The 24,007-nt window shown below is 36.0% G+C and overlaps 1 protein-coding gene across 1 annotated transcript in view; it reads left to right on the top strand.

Annotated features, from left to right (window-relative positions):
* LAMA2 (laminin subunit alpha 2) overlaps positions 1-24,007 on the top strand; it is a 380,764-nt gene that overhangs the window by 212,523 nt on the left and 144,234 nt on the right. The window contains exons 15-18 of the mRNA XM_066993195.1: positions 1,546-1,657; positions 4,794-4,907; positions 11,485-11,612; positions 17,880-17,966. Coding sequence (XP_066849296.1) covers positions 1,546-1,657; positions 4,794-4,907; positions 11,485-11,612; positions 17,880-17,966 — 441 coding nt within the window. The remainder of the gene's footprint in view (positions 1-1,545; positions 1,658-4,793; positions 4,908-11,484; positions 11,613-17,879; positions 17,967-24,007) is intronic.

Below are 24,007 nucleotides of genomic sequence, written 5' to 3'. Positions count from 1 at the left end.
TCTGGCTTGCATATTACAGTATCACAGAATGTCTGGGGTTTGAAGGGACCTCTGGAGATATCTGGTCCAATCCCCCTGCCAAGCAGGATCACCCAGAGCACGTTGCGCAAGATGGCATCCAGGCAGGTTTTCAATATCTCCAGAGAAGGAGACTCCACAACCTCTCTGGGCAACCTGTGTCAGTACTCTGTCACCCTCACAGTAAAGAAGTGTTTCCTCATATTCAGCTGGAACCTCCTGTGCTTCAGTTTGTGCCTGTTGCCTCTTGTACTGTTGCTGGGCACCACTGGAAAGAGTCTGGCCCCATCCTTCTGACACCCTCCCTTCAGATATTTATACACATTGATGAGATCCCCTCTCAGCCTTCTCCTGTCCAGGCTGAACAGGCCCACCTCTCTCAGCCTCTTCTCGTGTGACAGATGCTCCTGTCCCCTCATCATCTTAGTAGCTCTCCACTGGACTCGCTCCAGTAGATACATGTCCCTCTTGCACTGGGGAGCCCAGAACTGGACACAATACTCCAGGTGTGGGCGGAGGGGGAGGATCGCCTCGCTCAACCTGCTGGCAACACTCTTCCTAATGCACCCCAGGATGCCGTTGGCCTTCTTGGCCACAAGGGCATGTTGCTGGCTCATAGCTCACTCATTGCTGACTCATATTACCTGTAAGCTTATCTTTTTTTTTTTTTTTGTCTCTAATAATACTTCAATTTTTGTTTGGTTTTAATAAATTTCATGTTTACTTTTTGTCTAAACAAGGGGAGAGAATTCTAGAATTTCTTTTTTAGAGCAATTTTTTTTTTTTTTTTTTTAATTTTTGGCTTGCTTTTCCCATCTTCCTTTCCCTAAAGTTATATGATGGAAGTTACGAGTTTTAGGACTAATTGCTACTACCATAAGTACTGGTGATATCCTTGTTAGGCTATAAAAATTTGAAGATAAATAATTTTTCTTTTTGTCCTCTGATTCTTGATGGTACATTAAGCAGAAATCTTTCCATCCGTCTCTTCTCTGTCATTGGGAAAACTAATATATATGGTAGAAGGTTTTCTTCCATGTACATAACACTTAGACCCTTATGGACAGAGATGAAATCTTTTTTACAGAGGCCAGCTCTCCAGAATAAAAATATCTGATAACCAAAGATAAGTAATGTAATATTTTAGAAAGCGGGAGTAGTGGTTTATAAATTTTGAACACATTGCTTGGTGTCAAGTTCTCTCTATATACAGCTGTAATGCAAGTTGGAACATGCGGCTTGCTGGACAGGAATAACCTTCCTTCTCCTGATACAGTGCTGTGAGAAATTTTTATCTATTTTTATCAATGTATGTCTGACCATAGTCTCCCTCACATGATGGACAAAAATAGTAACAAGCCTACAGATGTAGTTCAGGAAGAAATAGATGACTATGAAAACCTCCTTATTTTTAAACAGAAAAAAAGCAAGCAAGCTAAACAATGTCAGTATACACTGCTGCATACAGGTACACATATATTTCTGCCTAATTCTCTGTGTTAACAGTTTAATTTCTGTTACATCCAGACTAGATGGTGTTAGCATTGAAGCTGCTGACCACTCTTCAGCTGGGAGAAAGGTGGCATCTGCAGTGGAGTTATGTGACTGTCCCCCAGGGTATGACGGTACCTCATGTGAGGTGAGTATCATGATGCAGACTAGATCAATTGTGTTAAACTGTGATAATTATAAGCAACCAGTATCGCTGTGTTGATATAAAGTAATAAGAGAACTGTCCATTCCTGTTACAAATTTGGTATAGCTTGTCTAGTTACCTTTATTTCTAGGTAGTAGTTCATTACATTTGATAATATTTGGAATCTGGAGTTTTACACCTCTGTGGTTATGAAAAGAATATATTTCTCTTAACAAAAGGAAGTGCGAACAGTATTCGCATTTCAGTGAATTCAGCTGAATCAATTGGACTTCAGCCAATTGATTCTCCTAAAATTAGGAGAATGGCAGTTAATGCGTTCTGTGCACAACAAAGCTGGAACAAATTACCTGAGGTAATGCAGTTGAGTTGCCTCATTTTTTTTCCCAGGACTTTGGAGTCTTTGAGGATTATGTGTGTGTTCCCATGAGGATTGTTTCCCATTAGTTTGGTCCCATTACAGATAATAACATATACACATACTCAGAAAATGCACACTTTCCCACAGATACATTAGCTGGCACACAGTATGTTCATACAAGTACACATAAGATTAACTAGCTCATATGTGAATAGCTTGGATAATCTTCAAAAGATCTGCCTTTGAGGAAATAGCTTCAAACACCAAGATGCTCTGCTTCACAAAACTACAAACGGTATGCCATTTACACAGGCACTCTAGGCATTTGCTTGTCAACTCTCTTTTTCTTTAAAATCTTCAATGCTTATATGTGATATTTAAGGCCTAGAGTGTAGTTTTATGCCAAATGCGTTTGCTTCTTGCTGGGGCTAGATAAACTAATCTAGAAAGAAGACCGGAAGCAATTAATGGATATTCCTAACACTTCCACAGTGGTACAGACAGGAAAAAAATAAGAGAATATTGCCTACTGTGGCTGAGAAATCAATTTGAAGTCTAACGATTGTCTGTTTAGTTATTTGAGATAAAAAGCTGGACACAGTCATTGTGCTTCACACTTTTTTTTGGACTTGTCCATTTTTCACCTCAGTTAAGACTTAGCTGTGATTTGCAAGAAAACAAATGAAAGGCTCTGTCTGCAGATGTTTCAGTGTCTACTTTTGCTGTAGAAGCTGTAGGGCATGGGTAGAATTCCTGACCTCGTGTTGCTGAAATTTTCTGTCTGACATTGTGTTGGACTTGATGATTTTAAGATTTAGTTTTCCAAACTAAATGATTCTATGATTTTTTGATTTCATGCTAAGCCTTCTGTCCAATTCAAAACAGTTCCTAAAATGTGATACGTGTTTAAGATCATATACCCAAATAGAAAGAACATATGTAGTTGCAACTTCAAAGTCTCTGCAGTGGTGAGTATGGACACTCTTCAGTGCCTGCCCTGACTGCTTGCTATTGCAGACCTATTGAACTAAACAAATTGTATTCCCTACCTCCCTATGTTGGGTTTCTTCCCAAGAATGAAGACCAAAAAGATGTGATAGACTTTTGCCTAAGCACACTTACTGAATTTCAGAGCGCTTTTGAACAGTTCAGAAATGCCATTTGACAAAGCTGTCCTATTTTAGGATAGCAAGACAGTTAAAATTTTTCATTTCCATGCCTTTATTCACTGAATTAATTTCTCATGAGTCTTTTGTAGCTGAGGTTCAACATATATGTGCAACAGTTACGCTTGATAGATGAAAATGTGGAAATATTTTTGTGTTCTGAGTAGATGGCTTGCTTTTTATAACAAAGACAAACAAAAAAAAAAAAGGCAAAGTTTTAGATTTGCAGGGAAACTAGCAGCTGAGAATATGCAATGATAAACTGAAGATGTGGGATTATTTAGAATACTGTATATTTTTTTTTCTTCTGAACACTGTTGTCCTTTGCCACCACTTTGGTTGTTCCAGTTTCAGTCTAGCACAGTTTTATTTTTATTGATTTTATGCAGGTTTTCATTTTCATCTTCTCTTCTTAAAATGTAATATATGTCTTTGTTTCCTGTGTTATAATATTGTGGTATCTGGCATAGTTGCTGCAGCACTAAAGACAACCATTATTTCCTTATTTTCTTGATATGAATGTTTTGGCATGATCAGTCTTCGAAAAACAACCAATACTGTTTAAAATATGCTGTCTCTTTTGATATTGTTCCATTGCACAATTTTTGAACTCATTTTCTACAAGATTCTGTTAAAATAAATTTGTTATGTTTTTGCTAGTATGTCTGAGAACTGTACACATAATTACATGAGCTTAGGTAAAGCAGATAAAATTTTAAATTTCTTTAAATTTCTTTAAATTTCTTCTGAAGGTCAACACTATATCATGCACTTTTTTCCGTTATGCAAAATCCTTGTATCACATGAGTAGTCTTATTGAGGAAAAATAGTTTGCAAAAACTATAAAGCCATTTGTGACATATATAGTAAGGAAGACTGCTACCTGACATTGTGTTAGGAAGAAATGGAATAGCTGAATTTTCACTGATAAATCACCGTTGTATGATGTCACCTTTCCTAAGAAAAAACTATCCATGGATTTGATACTGATTTGAATTTAACATTAAAAAAAATAAAAAATAAAAATAAAGCTCACCTTCTTAAAGGGAAATGATTGTACTTTATATTTAAGAAACACAATTTGTAAATAAAAGGGTAGCTTTGTTTTTAGCCTGTGCTTTATTTCAGTGTAGCTTTTTATTAGACTCCAAACAGAAAAGACTAAATGGTGTTTTAATTGCTCTTTGCAGCTGAGCTGCTCAGAAAAGTTTTTTTTGTTGTTTTGGGGTTTTCTTTTCTCCTTCTCTCTCCTTCAATATTTTGCCTTCTGGCTTTTGTTTTCAGTCGGTACCTCTTGCTTTGATGCTGTCATATTTCAGTTCTTCATTCCTCTGCTTTATTTTACCATTTCAGAAGAATAATCAAGTTAAGGCTTCCTCTAATCTCACACCTACAAATAATGCTAAGGTCAGTGCAAAGCCACAGCACCAGGAAGAACAGATTTCTAGAGAAATGTTGGTGTTTCTTATTCATTTGACAAGCACGTATTTTTGTGCGCATGTATCAAATACAACTATATTTTACAAAATCCCATTCTTTTCTCCATTCAAACAAGTTGTTTAACTGTTTACCTAATGTGTTATCTCCCTTGCAGTATTGTTGGCCTCGACACAGGCGTGTGAATGGCACAATTTTTGGTGGAGTCTGTGCACCATGTACATGCTTTGGTCATGCAGAAATGTGTGATGATATCACAGGGGAATGCCTGGTAAGTGTCGCTATAAGGGAAACCTAATGAACATGATCAACATAATTTCAGTATGGAAGTGCAATTGAATTAGCCACCTCTGAGACCTGGAATAGTTGAGGAGAAAAAAACAGAGATCTTAATGTTGAACTGTTGCTGAACTTAAGGATCCCCTTATGCCAAGATATGGTTTCTTCTACAATTAAACAAAATACAGTTTTTTATTTACATATGATTTATGTTTTGAAATAGAATCAATAGTATATGGCATGTAGAAAACAACAAATGTGTCCATATTCTTCCATGCAAGAATTTTCTCCCCCTCCTGTCTTCTGCAGTGTTTTACATTACATTTTATAGAATGTAGCAGATAACTTAGTAAATTCTTTTCTAGTATGATATGGAGATATTGTTTATGGCTTCCTTCATCTAAATTCCTAGTAACCTTGAAGAAATACTTAATAAATTGTAAAAATATATTTAAAATAATATATTATAAATTATAAAATAATATATTATAAATTATAAAATATATTAAAATATATTAAAAATAAATTATAAAAATATATTAAAATAATAAAATAAAATAATAAAAGTATATCATTTGGGTAAATCAACTTATTTTTCTTATAGGATATGGAGATTTTATTAGGAGTTACCTAATAATTCAGCAATTAAATCTGTGATATTATCCACAGCAAATATACCAGTACACCACTATTTCCAGCCCATTCAGTAGCCTTTTGGAATTGGGGAATTATGCTGAATAGACTGTTCTGATTAACTCAAGGGCATTTTAGTTTTACATTGTCTGATATGGCATGAAGCTTGAAACAACACTTCTCATTTCATTAGTCTTGCAGAAACACAATTTGAGCTCTTGCCAGTTTAGTGGGGTATCATACTCTCATTTCCCCACAGAATTTCAAGCAGACTTGGTATTCTGCATGTTTCTAAATGTTCCCTTTTATTTCCTTAAGAAAAAGCAGCTGGGAAATGTCCAAAATGAAAATTCAGGCTTTTTTCAATGTAATTTGGCATTTAGAATTATTGCTGGTCTTCCTGTTTTCCCCATACAAGATGTTTAATTGCATTGCTGTACAAAACAAGACATCTTTAATGTCTGGATCAGTGAATTCTTCAAATTGCTTTTTCATGAATAGAAGCTAAAAATGATTCTCAATTTAATTATACTGTAAGCCTTAAAGAAGTGCCTAGGACAAAAAATGTGTATGACATGACAGTCATGTTTTGAATCCTTCACTTATATGCAATGAAAATATTTACCATCACTAGGGTAATAGGGATTTGTGTTTCTTGACAAAGATAGAATTTATTACATTAATGTAATTACTGTAGCCTCCAGCTCTGATGTCTATAACATCAGTGTGGGATAAAATCAGTTAACAGAAAAGAAAGGAGAGGGAGAATCCTGTTTAAGACATATTGTAACTGTTGACTGTTTTGCTTAGTGGTGTGTAGTCAGATGGAATTCTGAGATCGCTTGCTTCTGTGCCTTCAAGTTTTAGCCCTTACACAAGTTCTCTCTATATATTTTTCTCTCTAACACCAGTCCGGATGTGAAAGAAGGCTGTAGAGTTGCATACTGTGGTGCTTTTGCACTTTTCAGCTGCTGTTAACTACTACTGACTGAGATAGTAGAGCTCCCCCTTTCGATGTTTCAAAGAGTGCTGGTGCATTCACAACAGCACTGAGATGGAAGAGGAAAATAACCTGCTGAAAAATGTACTTTAATCTATGTGTGTTATCAAGCATTCTGTATTTCTTATGTTCTGCCTGAGCTTATACTAGATCATCCTGTAAAGAACAGGAGCACAGGGAGCTTAAAACTAGTTCTGGGTTTTCTTGCAGCTTACTTTGAAAACACTGTAAATGAAGTTAGATTGGTTAGTATCCATGCAGGCTATTAAATGCTGCTATTCAATTTGGATCATAAGCCTTTTGAAGTGAAAAAGAGAGAAGTCTGAATGCTGAAAAAGAGAAATGTTTCACATCAAAGGCATTCTTTCTATTGAGGTTTACACAGCCTTTTGGCCTCCTTATTATTATTCATGGTGTTTTTCCAGTAATACAACAGACAATTTAGGCACCTAATTTACTGATATGATACTTTTTTACTCTTCCTCAGCTTTGAAATGTAGTTGAAAAGCAGCTGAAATATGTTTTTGACTCATGATAAAAGCTTAAATCATCTGCTTCGACATAGGTCTGTATAAAAAGCTTATTTTAATGCCTATCTTGCAGTAACCTGCAAAGCCCTTTGATCCCCACAGCAGCCATATAGAGAGATGTATGATATATCATTCTCGTTACCATTGTGATAATACATAACTGCTTTGGTACATAGGGCAAGTTCTAGCATACAGAAATACTCTTTTGTAATTTTACATGCACACATTTATGGCAGCTATAGGAGGCTGGTTAAATCTAATCCTTGTGAACAGCAAAAACATTTCAACATTTCATTCATGGCAACATGTTACTTTCCCACTAGTAAGCCCAGAAAAAACAGATCTTTCCTCCCCTTAAAGAGGTGCTGAAATTGCTAAGAGGGCAGTTCCAGTTGCATCCATTTTGTATTTTCTTTCTTTGTGTATAAACAGCATGTAGCATGTAGATGGAGGCCCGCGTCAGAAGTATTTGACATGTGCTTTTGACAGTTTTCATCACAGGAGCGACATTTTCATTTACACAGTAACATAATGATGGATCCTCAGCTAAATGCAGTACAGGATATACCACAGGTGAAAATATAAAGCCTGTGCATTGCTCTTGATTGCATTTGTTAACACCAGAAAAGGGAATTGGTCATAAAATCTAAACATTACAGTGGTTTGAAAATGCTAGAAGAACACGTTCATGCTCTCAAAGAGAGAATAAAATTTTCTGGTCTAGATGACTAGGAAATATACCAAAATAGGCACATAGGCATATGTTTTCATTTTCTTTAACTAGTATCTTCCCTGATATCCATGATAGATATAACCTGAGATAGGGCAGCAACACGCCAAAGCACTGTGTTGGACTCTGTCATACTCATTGATTAAAGTTTTAATTTTATCACTAGCCTTCTATTTAGAATGTTTCTCTATATATTCATACTTTCATATGCAGACCCAGGTAAGCAGAGGAGGTTTTCAGTGAATGTAGGGTTCCGTGACACGGGGTGCACAGATGTCCACTTGGTTTCTTCCAAACTGGGAGAGCCAGCTCAATAGGAAGTGGTGAAAAATGCACTCCAGGACACCAGTAATAAAATCTTTAGGCAAGAAGGTCTGATTCATGCATAAGTTTTTTAAAGAAAATAAAATTCACAGTCTGGTTTATTCTAAGTTTGTCTAAGTGTTCTATTCTCAGGTTGTCTAAGTGAAGTTTGTTGGTATTTGGATATGAAATAGGTCCAGAAAATTTATGCATTCAAAGTAACTTGAGATCTAGTCACTGTAATTCGATGACATAAACATATGAGAATAAACTAGTTCTTGGTCATAAAAATCTAAGGGTCTATGGAACAGAGGATTGATTTTACCAAAACCAATGAATCAATGTGTTAGAACCAACTGTATTTCCAAGGGAACATGTATATAATGTACTGCGCAAGTTAAGGACAGTTGATCATAATCTTCTTTACAGCCAGTCTCATGACACACAAAAAAATATGAATGTTCATACAAACATGAAATTAAGACTTCACAGGCTTAAGCACCTTTTAAGGAAATAATCTCAGTGTAATTAGATATTACTCAAACTGGATCATGCTTAAAACCACGGCTGTATATTTTGCATGTTTCAAATTGAGATTCAACCAACTGATATCAAGAAAACAAGTTTTTCATGAGTATTGATAATGTCTTCAGAAGGGCTAATAATTCAACTATTTCCGTACTTAAAGTGATCTAGAAATTTGGCAAGTGAACATAAAATTCAATGCATCACTGAAAGGAACAGGCAAAGTATGTCACATCCATGTACTATATAATTCTTGTTCTTTGTCCAGTAAAATTGAGACCGGCTCAGGCAGAAAAGTAGGACCACACAAGATGGTTATTTCTCAGCCCAGCTCTAACATATACACAGTACAACATATGCACAGATTTTGGCACTATATGAGTGTTTTGTTCCTTTTTAATTTTTTTTTTTTAATTTAGAGTTACAGTTAAGAAATAAGTAGATATATAGAACTGGATTAAGGAGAATTAGTACATGGAAATGTACTAGAGTTATATTTTTAGAAAATTTTTCAAAGAGAAGAAGGTCAGCTCTTTGCAATGTGAATTGCTTTCTCAGAAAATGGAAGGGTTTTTGTTGTGTGTTTGTGTATTATTTTTTTTTTAACTTAAAAAAGAAGCAGCTGCAAATACCAATCTGTAAGCTTTAAAATAGCGTGTTAGCTCCCCTCACTTTAATAGCATCTTTGACATAAATGTTTTTCAAGAATATGAACTGCATAAAGATATTTCCGAGGGCATTTAAATCTAAACTTAACACAGAAGAAGAATCCATTATTTTTCAGGAAAAGTACAAATAATTTGACATAATGCTTTAAAAAAGTTGAATTGTAAAGGGTTTTTCTTTTGTAACATTGAAATTATTTTTGTCACATCTTTTAAAAGCGTATCTTAATGTTCCTAGTTCCTTTTTAATTATGGCCTGTAGATTCTTTTTGAATATTCGCACTTGAAGTAACAATCAAGTAGACTTAAATGACCTAATGAAGTAGAATTTAGCCCACCTGAAGGTACTAAAGCCATAATTTTGTTTGACTAGGGGGTCTCAATAGTTGGTATTAACAGACAATCTACCAAATATGTGAAAACTTAATATGGTGACTAATGCTTTCATTTCAAAGATATGTTGATTGTATACACACAAGCAATAAGAATGCACCCTTTAGAAGTAAACAGCATTTCTGGAGACAGATACTTCTGACTCCAGTGTGCTTATGACTGAAAATGATTTTGGGCTTATTCAGCTACCCAAATGTATGGCACCAGCTCTGCAGAGCACAATGCAAAGAACTTCATTGTAATCCTGGAAAATCCAGCAGAAAGAAAGAAAAAGACAGAAAGAATAAACAAACCAGTGTTCCTTAGAGTAGTGCCATTATTTATCCTTTATTGAGGATATATTATGTATTTCAGGTGGTAATGCTGTTAAATGTCAATCAGTACCATATACATGACTTACTGTAAACTATAAAAACATTTTGAAGAATACTTTAAAATTGCTTTAATAAGATCATGAGTTTGGAAATATTTACACATTAACAAAAGTCAAGAATGCTAAAGGAGCATCTTAGGGAAATATTTAGGGTGAAACAGAAATTCTTCAATTGATCTGGAGCCTTATGCATTATCTAAATCAGATCAGAACATTCCCCATTAAATAAAAATCTATTTCATGGCTTTCATGTTGGCCTTTTTGAGTTGTCACATGCCTTTTCAATTTATACCCAAGCACATCAAGATGTAATTTAACAGTCAAAAACGTTTCTGCTTCTTTCTCTGTTTTCATGCTTCGTAAGGGCTGCACTTGGCCATCTTGTAGCAAATAACATTCAAAGTAATAATCCAGTGTGCTAAAATGTGGAGAGAAGAAAAAAAAAAAAAAATAAGCCAGAGAACTAATTTACTGAGCCTGTGATGTATTCTGCCAAATTATTTAGGATTTTTAATCCTATGTGGTGAAGAAGAATAGTAGAAGGGATAAGTTTTCTTTAAAATTTACGAAGCAGCTGTTGTTAGAAGTCAGCATGGGAAGCCTGTTCTCAGAGGACCACTTCCCATTCTGCCAAAAAAAAAAAATCATTTAATTTGAGATCACGTCAAAGGCTATATACAGACATAGAGACCTACTGCTGCCACTTTTAGGCATTGGATGTTTCATATCTCTCTCAAACTGTCTTGTATTATGAAGGCCAATCACATGCAGGAAAAGCTACTGATGAGTAAGGCCCTATAAACAGTATACTTGTCCTTGTTTCTACCATAAAATAGAGTCTGGATTGTTTGCTAGCAAACAAGTATTAATTAAACAGTTAAGGCTTTACTACTCTTCACATTTAGTATATTTAGTATGCTACTCAAGTATATTTAATATGCTGCTACCCATATACCTTTTAAGATGAGTTAATGCACTTAAATGTGAAATATAATAATCTATTTTTTATAAAGCATATCTTCTAAGCTGTAATTCTGAGGTCAGCATCTGAAAACTGTTTGTCAAAAAAAATAAGGCTGTTTCAAGACTGCAATACTAAACCTGTTTTGTGATTCTCTGAATGCTGCTTTTATTTAAGCAAGCTAAAACAATACTTGGCAGTTGTACATTGGAACATTTCTTTATGTTTTACAGAAAACTTATCTAAGAGAGCATAAATACCCAATGTGTGTACAGCACTAATTGTTATAGCTAGTCTCTAGAACTGGTTCTCAACTAACAACAGAAAATCAGAACATACCTTGCAGACTTCTTACAATCCAGTTGAGAAGATAGGTTAGATAAATGACCTTCAAGGTCTTTGTCTAATTGTGAATGTTCTCTAATTGTGAATTTGTACTTTTCATCTTCTATTCAGGACTGCAAACACAACACAGGTGGTTCGTATTGTGATAGATGTCTTCCTGGTTTCTATGGTGATCCTACTAAAGGGACAGCTGAAGACTGTCAGCTGTGTGCTTGCCCACTAAATATACCTTCTAACAAGTAAGATATATATTTATCATGTATTACGCTATTTCACTTAGTAAATTGTATAAATTTTAAATTTATACTATTTTATGTACATTACAGGTTGTTTGTGTTTTAACCAAAAAATGTATTCTGTAATATAAGCTTTTATTCTCATTTTACAATTGTATAGAGCGTTCAGTTTTCATGGAGGCAAAGAATGAGACTAAAGTCAGACAAGAGTAGGCTAGGAAGAACAACCTAAAATTCTGGATAACTGCCTTTTCCTTTGAATGAAAAATGAGTGTTTGATTTTCTGTCCTCCTTTACAAAGTATTTTTTTCTAGTTTTAAAGTTGAATTTACAGATTTGATTTAAGATTTTTTTTTTTACATAATTGATTTAAAAATCACTTTATGTTTATCAGATAAGACTGTTATTTTTTCTGCTTATAATTTTTCGTTTCTTCTAGTCAACATTCAGTGATAATGTTGACTGATAAAGCCAATCACATCCTAGGCTGCATCAAAGTGTGGTTGATGGAGGTGATTCTTCCCCTCTGCTCTGCTCTTGAGAGTCCCCACCTGGAATACTGTGTTCAGCTCTGGGTCCCCCAGACAAGAAAGACATAGAAGTATTAGAACAAGTCCAGAGGAAGGCTACAAGGTGATCAAATGGCTAGAGGACCTCTCCTGTGAAGACAGGCTGAGGGAGTTGGGGTTGTTCAGCCGAGAGAACAGAAAGCTACAGGGAGACCTCATAGCAGCCTTCCAGTGCCTAAAGGGGGCTCTTTGTCAGGGAGTGTAGGGATAGGACAAGGAGTAATGATTTGAAACTTAAAGAGAGTAGGTTTAGATGGGATATAAGGAATAAATTCTTCACTGTGAGGGTGGAGAGGCACTGGCACAGGTTGCCTGGAGAAGCTGTGGATGCCCCATCCCTGGAGGTGTTCAAGGCCAGGCTGGATGGGGCTTTGGGCAACCTGGTCTGGTGGGAGGTGTCCTCTGCCCATGGCAGGGGGTTTGGAACTGGGCAGTCTTTAAAGTCCCTTCCAACTCAAACCATTCTGTGCTTCTGTTATAATGTTGATTCATTTGTAGCCTGAATTCAGCCTTAGATTTTGGTAGTCACAATATTTTGTCAACTTATCTGAGAATAATCACTGTAGATTTGTTTTATTAAGTAAAAATAATAGTGAAATATGAATCAAAACTCTAAGAAGAAATTTCCTTCATTACAAAAATTTGTGCTTCTTACTGCTTATAGTTTTGTGAGAAATATCAGATATATTATACCAAGTGTCTTGAATGTTTTTAAACTAGTTTTGTCCCACTCAGTATCTGGAAAATAACAATATCAAAATCATTCGATGCAGTGTAACTAAGGAAAACTGTTCTAGATCTTCTCTGGTCAGCTTTTCTTGTACATTACACAAAAATTTGAAATTATATGTGGCCATTTGATTTAGGCCATTTGGTTTTATGCCATCCAACATGGCTTTATGGTATCCAGCCCTGGTGCAAGTAGATCATACCCAGACTACACAGAAGAGCTGGAATACTTCAAATAATTCTACAGGAAGATCAGGAACTGTTAAGTATGCTCCTGACATGTTTGAAATTGTAACACTTTCCAAGTGCCAACCGTAAATTGGTTGTGACTTCCTTTTGAAAAAAAAATAGTAATAATAATAATAATCATTTTTAGTCCATATGTGTTTCAGAAGGATTGTATGATTGTGCTGAAAGATAATAGTCTATGCACAGAGGCTGCCCCACCCCAAGCACTTCACAAACACTTTAAAAGTTTAAGTGGTCATAAGAGCTGATGTATCCACCTGATCACTTTTTTTTTTTCTTCTTCCCTTCAGCCCTGCATCTTTTATTTCACCCTATGCTTCTGAGACAGAAGTCAGATTCTGCCAGTGAAACCCAGTGTTTCAGAGCTTTTCTTAAAGTTTACAGGAAAAAATGTGTGGCTACCACACCTCACAGAGACAGGGCTCTGTGAGATGCAAGTAAAGAAGAGAGCATCATCTGAATGGCAGCATGCCAGCCAGAGGCACAGCTGAACCAATTTTTAATCTTCAGTAGCTCAGGCTAACTCTATTGCATACAATTGCATTGTGTCATGTTAAAATTTTACTGATCAGGGAAGGAATAATATGACCACTTATGGGCAGGAGTTTTAGGGGTGTGTAAGATGGGATCCCTACAGCTGCTTTTATTAGATCTTCTTCGGTTTATGTCTGTTGCTCAGGTGTGGCTCCTCTGATGTCCTCGTTGCTTTCACATTTTAGAATTTCCTTGCATAGTTAGTTAATCCTCTCCCTATTGTTTGATAATGCTGTACTGACAAAGCAGGAAAAACAATATCACTTTTATATCTTGTACAGATGTGCAACAAATCAAGTCAAATAGATTGAATTCAGGTTTTTATTGGTAAAATGTCTGGAGACCTCTGTTATGTATTCATCAGAGTTGTCTGCTTTCCTTTCCTTTTTGAAACTGAACTAGAGAGTTCCCTCTTTAATATTTAGATTTCTTGAAAAGCACAGGTACAAAAAAAAAACGGTATATAAATGTTCTTGAACTGTGAAACTGTGGGATTCCTGAACTCTACAAAGTTTAGCCCTGTATTAGAACTGTACGATAGCTTCATATTTCTAAGATGGATACAGTGGCTTCTTATTTCTGGAATGGACAACAGCAAATCTGTGAACAACATCCACAGGCTTTGTAGAACTCTTACTGTAAAGCTTAAGCACTTGTGACTTTACAGTTATAGAATTTGCTTTTATTTTTCCTCCTCATAAACAAATTTATTAAATACTTAAAATGTTTTCTGAAGACTGTTAAAATAGTCCTTTTTCTACCTTACTGTTATAAGGCAGCGTGCTTGGTGTGCTAGGAATAATATAAGTAAACAACACAAATTATTTCACATGAAAAATCAATAAATTTCCACCAAGCTCATATCACTGTGCAGATATAGTGTATGTCATGCTATTTCTTAACAACCTATCAAGTTATTAATTTCTGTACTAAATACTTACAAATTTATATCTGCCCATAGATTCTAATTCATGTATTATTTAATTCCTAACATGGAATGACAGGGCATCTGTAGAACTTTATACTTAACAATAGACATCTGGTGCACCGAGAATATTGTCCATAAAATGAACCTCTGACATATATAAATAAGCTAGTGCTGTCTTTTATAACAATGTCTTATACCTTCATGAAGTTTGTAGTGGTTCCATTCACTTTATTCACAGCACCTGTCCGTGTCTTTTTCTCTGCAGTGCTACCACATAAGGTGGAGGAGCACTGTTCTATCCATTTTACAAATGTGGTGGTGATTGTGTTGTTCTGTAGTTTACTTAAGCTGATTTAACTGCTGCTTATTCCCTCTCTTGTTTTCTAATGGCAGCAGTTTCCATACATACAATCACTGAAGCCAATCATGAAACTGCATTCAAAAGTATAGCAGTGATAAGTGACTTCCCATATGTCAGAAAGCAACTCTGGGCAAAATCAGTAAACTAAAATTAAAATTTCTAAGCTTGTTTTCTAGATCCTGGACAGTATTTTCTTCTTTTCGCATATATCTTCATATCTGTACTTATATGATGCAAATGAGAACAATATCCATATTATAATTAGCATATTTAATGCACACTTGATTTCTTTTCCCTTCTGATTAATTCATCACTCTTACAAACTGTTCTAACATTTTCAATTTTTATGGCGTTTCAAATAATGTGATTTTTTTTCATAGAAATTATCGGGCATACTACTATATAATTCTTCCTACCAAATATAGGTATCTGGGATATTTACTATTTTTTTTGAAGTGGCTATAAATTTAATATGTGTAATGAAGACCCTGACAGGAATGTTATATCACTGGAAATGGGAGATAGGCTATATCTCACTCGGCCCAGGAAGAGAATGAGTAAAATTGTGATGTGTGAACTAGGAAATTCGGTTGTTCTCACAATGTTAATATTTCGTTGGAGAATTAACTAAAAATCACTAACATAATTGTTCCAAAAAGGTGGTTACTAGAACATAAATGTAAGCCTTTAGTAAGCTGTCTCCCAACATAGACCCATCATATATATATACCCATGCTGCCTATTAACACCTGTCCTGTGTCCTAACTGATATTCCTATTGTTACTTTAGGTAAAACTATGGAAAGAGCAATGATGAATCAAGAGGGACTAAGATTTTTTTGAAACTTGTTTTAACAGAAAAATACACACTGCTTATTTATAGTGAGTAATGAGTATTTATTAGTAGGAAGTAATGAGATTCTAAATCAGGAAGATAAATTCTCCTTTTTTCACCTTGCTATCACGTATTTTCTCTATAGTATGCGAATGGGAATTTCTCAGTATATTAATGCTTAGTGTTCAGATATGTTCAGATGTGGATTGACAATAGGAACATAACCCTTAAAATGTGGAAATTCTGGTATTAATCATCATTGCTTAGTGATAATAAGTACTTAGTTATTATTATCTATGCCATTTATGTAGTTGATTTCAGAGCTCTCAATGGATCTGTGGAACAGCCAGTCTTGTGCAAAGCTATAATGAGCTGTGATACCATCTCCATAAAATTTTCCCATGTAGTTCTTATGAAAGAGCAAGGTTGGGACTGGCAAGCAGGGTCCTATTTGAAAAGTCAGGTGCTGCTGATTAAATTAATGGATAATGTGTACCTTGGTTTAAAATTGCTTTCATTTCTATATAAAAATAGAATGAACACTTATTATTTTTTCAATTGGCTCTTCAGACATTCCTGAATCTGTTCTTAATTGAAAATAACACAAATATAACCCATATGGGAAAGAGGATAATCCCAATACCTTACTATGTTTACTGGACGTGACCTGCCCACATTTTTCTTATTGATTTCTTATCTCTATGGGATAGCTTGCCTTATGAGAGATTGGGGTATTTATAAACGGAACTATTCTATAATAGAAGCAGAAGAAAGTATAACTGAGGTCAGATCATAGGATGGATGACTCCTGAGTAGCAGAATCCAGTCACCAGCAGGTAATCACGTTACATGATCCTAATTAAGCTCTTCTGGCCTCCCCATGCCTATTATTTTCCAGAATCTTTCATTGTATATCTTGATTTAAATTATTCAGGGTCAGATGATGTCTATTCTTTAGTATTGTAGCATGATCTTTTACCCTGAATATAACTTCGTACTGATGTCTTTGTTAGAGCAATTATACTCCTTCCCGATTACTATTTTCCTAGGTTACAAAAGATAATTTTAGTGTCTTCTTTTCAGATAGGTGCTTTGTTTTCCTCTTCTGAATAGTCACTCCACTACGCACCTGCTCCCTTTCTTTTCTTTTTCTATTTGGTTGACCAGAATTGATTGCCATTATTTAAATGAAGCCCTGTAAAGGTGCTCATATTTGTCTGTCTTTAATGATAACTTCAGAATGATAGAAGAGCAGGTTGCCTCTTCTGTGCAGTGTCTTTTGAAGTGTCAGGAGGTTTCCTCACAGAATTGTGTTAAGGGAAAAGGATTGTAGAAAGCAAAATGCTAAAAAGCAAAGGAGCACAGTTTGGAGTTAAACAAGGTCACAGCAAGGGGATGCTTGCAAATGCCTATGTTATCCCTATTTATAAAATAATAATAATATTTTAAATATATATTATATATAAATAAGTAGGGCACAGCAAAGAGGAAAAGCTCTCTACTCTGCAGGATATTTGTAAGCTTCAGTGTGCTGGTCTGGCCTGGTGCATCAGGTCATTGGCACTGGATTTACTCAGACGAACTCGCTGGGAAGCTGTGCCAGATATTTCCCTTTTTGCTCCTCCCCTTTCTTGTTCACTGGTTTCCTTTCCCAGTCCCTTATACACAAAGTTAACTGAGCTTTCAAATCAGTTGTCCTTCAGAAAGATTTATTTCGGGCATAGATTGTTTTGCCAGGCCCTCAGGGGCACAAACAAACAGCTGTACATTCCTGCCTTTTTAATGGTATCCAGACCACTCACTGGCAGGCTCAAGTCCCATAATAACAGGCTATTGGGATGCTGCCATCCGTTACTCTATATTCAGTGTTGCAGAAATAGCAGAGTCATTCCAAATTTTATTTGCTGGAGTCAAACTTAAGCCCCACATACTAGACTGGAATCACTTTTCCTGGGCACTGTTTTGCAAATTAACGATCTCTGAAGTGGTACGAGAATTATGCTGCTGACAATCTTTTCTTTATGTTTCTTCCTTGTCCCTCTTCTTGCCCAATATCAACAATACAGCTTTAGCCCGACATGCCATTTTGACCGAAGCCGTGGATTAATATGCGATGAGTGCCCAGTTGGGTACATGGGACCACGCTGTGAAAGGTAAGTAAGCATGATGCTTTGAGTTGTAAGAGATCTGAAACAAAAGTGTTTATTACATGGAACAGTTGCTTTCTTTTTGCTGCCTCCTCTTCTTGTCTCCATTCCTGTCTTCTGAATCTCACTGAAGTAATTCCTGTTCATCTTCCTCTGACATTGCATCCGTGTATTTACATACTTCTATAGTTTTTATCCTTGTTTCCATCCTTTCCATGAAACAAGTGATTGTTTTATTGCTTTATGGTAAAGTGCAAAGCTTCAAAGAAGCATTTGCTGAGAAGTATGAATCCTTTTCTAAAATTATTCTTCTAGCTGTTCTGTAAGCCTTTTGAGATTTTTATAATTATTTTGTCTTTTTTTGTCATTTGAATGATTAGAGTGTGGTGAATCAAGTATTCAATAAATTATTGTTGCCTCTTTTTGAAAAGTTAATATGCAACCAAAATACAATCCTGGTAATAAGTTATTTGTTGTTTTTAATTATTTATAAAAGAATATTTTACATTTTTGTTGCTTTGGTTTCCTGTTGCAGCCTTTATTTAGCAAATGCAACAAGTTAGGTGTTAGGGACAACAAAGGACCTCTTTTTGTCAAATGCATAGAAAAGCTCAATATATATTTCATACACTTTCTTATTACCTATACAAAAAGGCAAATTAAAAAATATATATGTGTACATTCACGTGTAGTCTTCCTTTGGCTATGACAGTTCTGAGTGACATGTTAGTAGTGAGAAAGTTCTCTCCCTTGATAGCCCCATCTTCCTTCTTGTATCCTGTTATTCTGAAAGAATCACACACAGAATTTAAGTGAAACAGAATGAGAGTGGAAGTGCTAGTGCTAAGCTCCTGGGAACCCCCTTCCACAAGGAGGTGAGACTACATAGGCAAGAGATATTGTCACTGTCTGCATGCCCTTCCCTCCCTTCAGATTCCGTGTGGATAGAACAGCTTTAAAGAGCAGTTAGCATGCCAGGGGACCTGTGATAGTTGCTTGGACGTCGTGATGAATCAGCACTGGCTTTGGCTCTGTGATCCTAGTCCCTTGTGACTCTGCGAATGACACCTTCTTAAGAGGGACCGGGGGAGCCAGATAACTGTCTAGCACCTGGCTAGATAGTTGTAGGGCATGAAAACACGGCATTTCTGTATCTTAGTGGGCTTCTGTCATTTGGCACTTCCACAAGCTGCTTGCAGCGTTTTCCAACATAAACCCTAGAAAGGTAAGGCCTCCAAATGAAGACTTACAGTACTCAGGCTGAGATGGGGAAAAGTAGGAATGAACCAAAAGAAAGCCAACCAGGAAAGCAGAAACCTGGTCATATGCTGTGAATTACCCTCTAGTCCTGTCTTTCCAAATTACATTTACAACTACTTCCTTTTAAATCCCCTATTGTGCTATATCTGTCCTAAAGTGAGAGTGCAGGCTGTCACCTGTTTCCACCCATCATCACCGAGTCTGCTCCTGCTGAGTACTATTTCTGCCTGTCTTTTCCTGTCTGTCTTGGAAGTCATCACCCTTCTTTCAGCTAGTGGGCTGTGAAGTTAATGACGGCAGGAATAAATCACATCAAGAGCACTTTGGTGGCAGTTTGTCAATGCAGGGTCATTGACAGCTTCCATTAGCAACAAGTGCTATTTCTGAGTGGAGCACAGGCTGTAGATGCAATAGGAGAAAATCTGAATAAGTGGCAGGCTTCGATTTTTAGCCTGATTTCCTAAGGAAATCAGGCTAGTGTGATCTTTTTGTGCATGTCTGTCTGGTTGCCCACAGAAACATTTGAACTTGTAGGTCAATTTCAATCAAATTTGACAGAAGGGTAGGAGGTCTCAATGATAATAAATGTTCCTGAAAGTTTTGTGAGAAGAAGTGGCTGAATAGAGGTTAATAAATCAGGAGATGTCATAGCTAAGGGAGAGAAAGAATACTGTGTGAACTCACACCTGATTAAACAGGAGAGAGAGGAAGAGTATTAAGCGTTCTGCTCATAAGAAAACTTTCACAGGGCAAGGAAAAAGCACTGCTGTAGCCTGAGGGATTGCTCACTGCTGAACAGCAACATCCTGCTGCAAATAATCAGCCCTTACTCTTGTAACCACGGGATATAAATGCATTGGAAATTAAGCCATTAATTCCAATGCTCACAGAATTATTTTCTTTCAGTTGTAACAAGTTGTTTGGAAATGCCCACTGCTGTCAATAATAATGAACAAAAGAAAGAGTGCTGCCTTTTGCTATTAATAGTGATTGTATAATTGCTAAAAGTGTTTACATGGAATTCTTGTTCATTTTAGCAACTGCAAAGTGACAACTGATCTGAGCCACATGATTCTTTAACCGGACAGTCCTAAATTATCATGAAGTGCAAAGTGTCATATAAGTGAATATATGCATTACTGTACTTACTTTGCCTCCAAAATCATCCTTCACTCCTTAGGGAGATAAGATATTATTATTATTCTTTTAACACTTGATTTGTAAAATGTCAAAAAAATTGCTGCTTCTGTCACTTGGACTTCTCAGAAAAATGTTGCCAAAATTTCTCAAAGTTCTGAGGGGTCTGGCTCCTGACAGACTCCACAAAAATAATTGAAGATATAAACTGGGGGGGGGGGGAGTGGTACCAGCTGTCTTTAAGTGCTTTAAGTGTAGAGAAAGCCTATTTCTTACTTTTCCCCAAGAAATGAGATTTATGTTCTCATAAAAAGTGGGCTCACTGCCCACTTTCACAGTAGGTATGGGGTAGGATAGACAGTCTCCTAACTCTGTGCAGAAGGTGTATGAGTGTCAAAAATGTGATTTGAGCCCATCGTGTTTACAGGATTTTGCAGTGCATTTGCCAACTATGTAGCCTTGATTCAAACAAGAATCCAGAGCTTTAGGGGAATGAAACAAAATGGGTGAATCTAACTTCTCCTTTAGTACTTCTTCATTTACGAATATGATTTGAGCAACCTTTTCCTCCTAGAAGGGCATATATAGTCTGTGTAACTGAAGTGGGAAGAATGAGTTGGTTTGCATCCTTCCTCCCCTCCCCACTGTTCCACAGATCTAGCACAAAGTGCTACCAGGCACAGTCTCTTGTGAGTCCCTTGGCTTCAATCTGGTGCTGCTTCCAGCTAATGCAATTTTTTCCCTAGTGCTAGAAGTACAAGCCAGTATTGCAGTGCTGATAGGAAAAAAAAATCAAACATTCAGGAGATTTTATAAACCAAATGTGTTGTGCAGGATTGTTTACAGGTTGCAAAGCTAGGCACTCTGACATTAGAAAGTGCAAGATATATTTGTGGGTGGTCATACAACAGTAACATCTGAGTTAAGATTTTTAACTGCACATTCACATGCTATTTCTCTGCAGGGCTTTTCCCCAGTTTCATACAGAGGTTGGATGCACATAAGTTTCAAAGCAACTGTAAAGATAGTATTTCCAGACTTTCAAGTGTTTGTATTTGCAGCCTAAATTAACTCAGACTCAACTATGCTGTTTTTTTTTTTTTTTCCAAATAAACATAAAGAAATGTATACAATAAGCCTGTGCTTGTGTGCACATACATGCCGCCACATGGTCTGCTGTGAAGAAAATTAACTCCATCCCATCCAGAACCAGTACGCATACATTCACATACATGTATATAGTAGCCCTGTATTTGGCACCAGTTATGCCAAATAAAAACAGTCACAGGACACATCTGCATTTGAGGCTGAAGGTGAACATGGAGAGGGAAAGAGAGAAAAATACAGAAACATTCTCGAATGTCTTTATTCCCTGTTTTTACTTCTATTTCTGTTTGGTTTTATTTTGCTTTGCTTTGTATTTTTCACCTCAGGAGTGTTCTGTTGTACTTTGTGATCATTTATAAGATAAGTGTTTCCTCTATTGCATAAATGTAATTTTCCATGCCACATAAATTTTTGTCTTTTCAATACGGACCTTCCCAAACATATAATGCTTTGAGTCTGGGCAGAGTAGCTGAAGTAGAAATGTCCTTAAGGGAAAAAAGGTGAAAATAGTGAAAGTGGATTTTTTAACCTTCACCTCCAGCTTCAGGAGAAGTGGGAGAAAAAGTGGATGAATTTACACATAGATATGTGCATACAGTGTTCTGTTAAAGTTTAACTGGTTTGCCCCTACTTTCAAGATCTGATCATCTTGAATCTGGATTCAAGAAATAAGTATGTGTTTAAATAGAATGTATGTGATGGCAGTGGGTTTTGCTAATTTTAATTAGCAAAGTCTAAACTGATGAGAAAAAAAAAAAATAAAGTTATCAAGGTCCCCTGCTATTAATAGAGTGGAATGATTAGCAGTGCATTTCTCACAAACCCCTGGAGAATTTTTTCTGTGAACTACTTGGTAAGTTTCTGTGAATGCTATCAGTTACAGAAGTAACCCCTAAATGAAAGGGAAAGAGGAAAATGAATAGATATCAAGTGAAGTTAAATAGATTAGTAGTACCAAAAGATAAAGATTTCTGCCAGATTTGCAAACGGTGAGAAAGATCTCAGCAAAACATGGGTGAACTTTACACCTTATCTAACTTAAAATAACATTCTGCATCAATTATCCAGTTATTTTTAGGCTTTGCTAAATCATGGCTATTAATTGTTACATATATTGAGAGATTCACAGCCTTTGTAATTGAGATGTCATCTCTGGAAAAAAAAAAGTCAAGTTGTCTTTGGCAAAAGTGAGTCTAAAATCAGTCTTTTATTATTGCTGAGATATTCTCCATCCAAGGAAGAAATATCTATCTCTTAGCTGGCAATACAAGGAGTGCAATATGTGGCTACATTCGTGACAGGTTCTGAAAATAAAATGCATGAATTATTCTAATGACAAGATTTTGATGTACTGTTGTTATGGGGAGGTAGTTGTGATAGATGGCTATGCCAAAGGAGTGAAGCACAGTGGGCTAGATTGTGAAAATTGTACTCATGTAATTGAGTGCTTATATGCACCCAAACCACTGGATTATTTGTATAACCTATTCATCTGTGGTCAGCATTTTGGATATTTTTAGAGAACAGAAAGAATCCTACCTTGAATAGCATCTTGCTACAAAAAAATGTTCAGCTAGATCTAGCTATAAATTCCATACTAGTCTCTCAGCCATTTTTATAATTTTTGCTAATGATATTGAATAATATTTAATGAATGTTCAAGCTCTTTTTTGGGGGATCCAATTGGAAGTTTCATGAGATATTCTGGATGCAAGGAAAAGGATTAACTTGATAAGCATAAAGGGAAGAGAGTGAAAGCATTGTGGAGCTCTGTGTTTCCATTTTAGGATGCTACCCAAAATCCTTTCTCAACCCTACCACCCAGTACTATTACAAAGCAGAGGAGATATCTGTGTACATTAAAGCTGAGTTTGAACTTACTTAAAATAGTAGGAAACATTAATTTACATCATGTAGTTTATGTACTTTGTCGTCTTTACGCTAATTGAAGTTCATCTGAGATGAACATGAATAACTTCATTAGCTGGAACTGAGTATTTTTTCTTTTTCTTCACCATCTACAAGTTGCTCTTACTGTGAAGTGTGAGCAAATGTAATAGAAAGCGAAAGCAGACCAGAATATAAATAGGAAATAGGCTGTGAGATGAGTAGAAATTTGCTCTAAATACACACTCATGTTCAGTTAGATTCACTAACCTGTTTTATATGGTACTCACAGAAAATTGCTGGTAGGCAAGGTGGAAAAGAAGGTGATATTTCTAAATGTCTCTGTTAAAATATGAAAGGTATAGGACACACCATCATAGCTCCTATGATAATAACGAATCTTTTTGCTACCTGCCTATACAATTAGCAGTTGTAAAGTAATCCATTAATTAAATGACCATGCAGTAGATTAAGGGAAGGCTTAGGGGAGCATCTTGTCAGATAAATAATGTTATGTCTATATTATTTTCTAACCTATTTTCCTATACCAAATGAGTTTTTAAAGGGGAGGGAGAAAATCATTGAGTTTGCTGGTAAATGCATACAGAACATCTAGACATAATGTGCTGAAATACAAAGCCTATCTAACATGGACC

This window comes from Anser cygnoides, chromosome 3, assembly GCF_040182565.1.
Source record: "Anser cygnoides isolate HZ-2024a breed goose chromosome 3, Taihu_goose_T2T_genome, whole genome shotgun sequence".
Lineage (NCBI taxonomy): Eukaryota > Metazoa > Chordata > Aves > Anseriformes > Anatidae > Anser > Anser cygnoides.
This window is presented reverse-complemented; position numbering and strand designations above follow the sequence as displayed.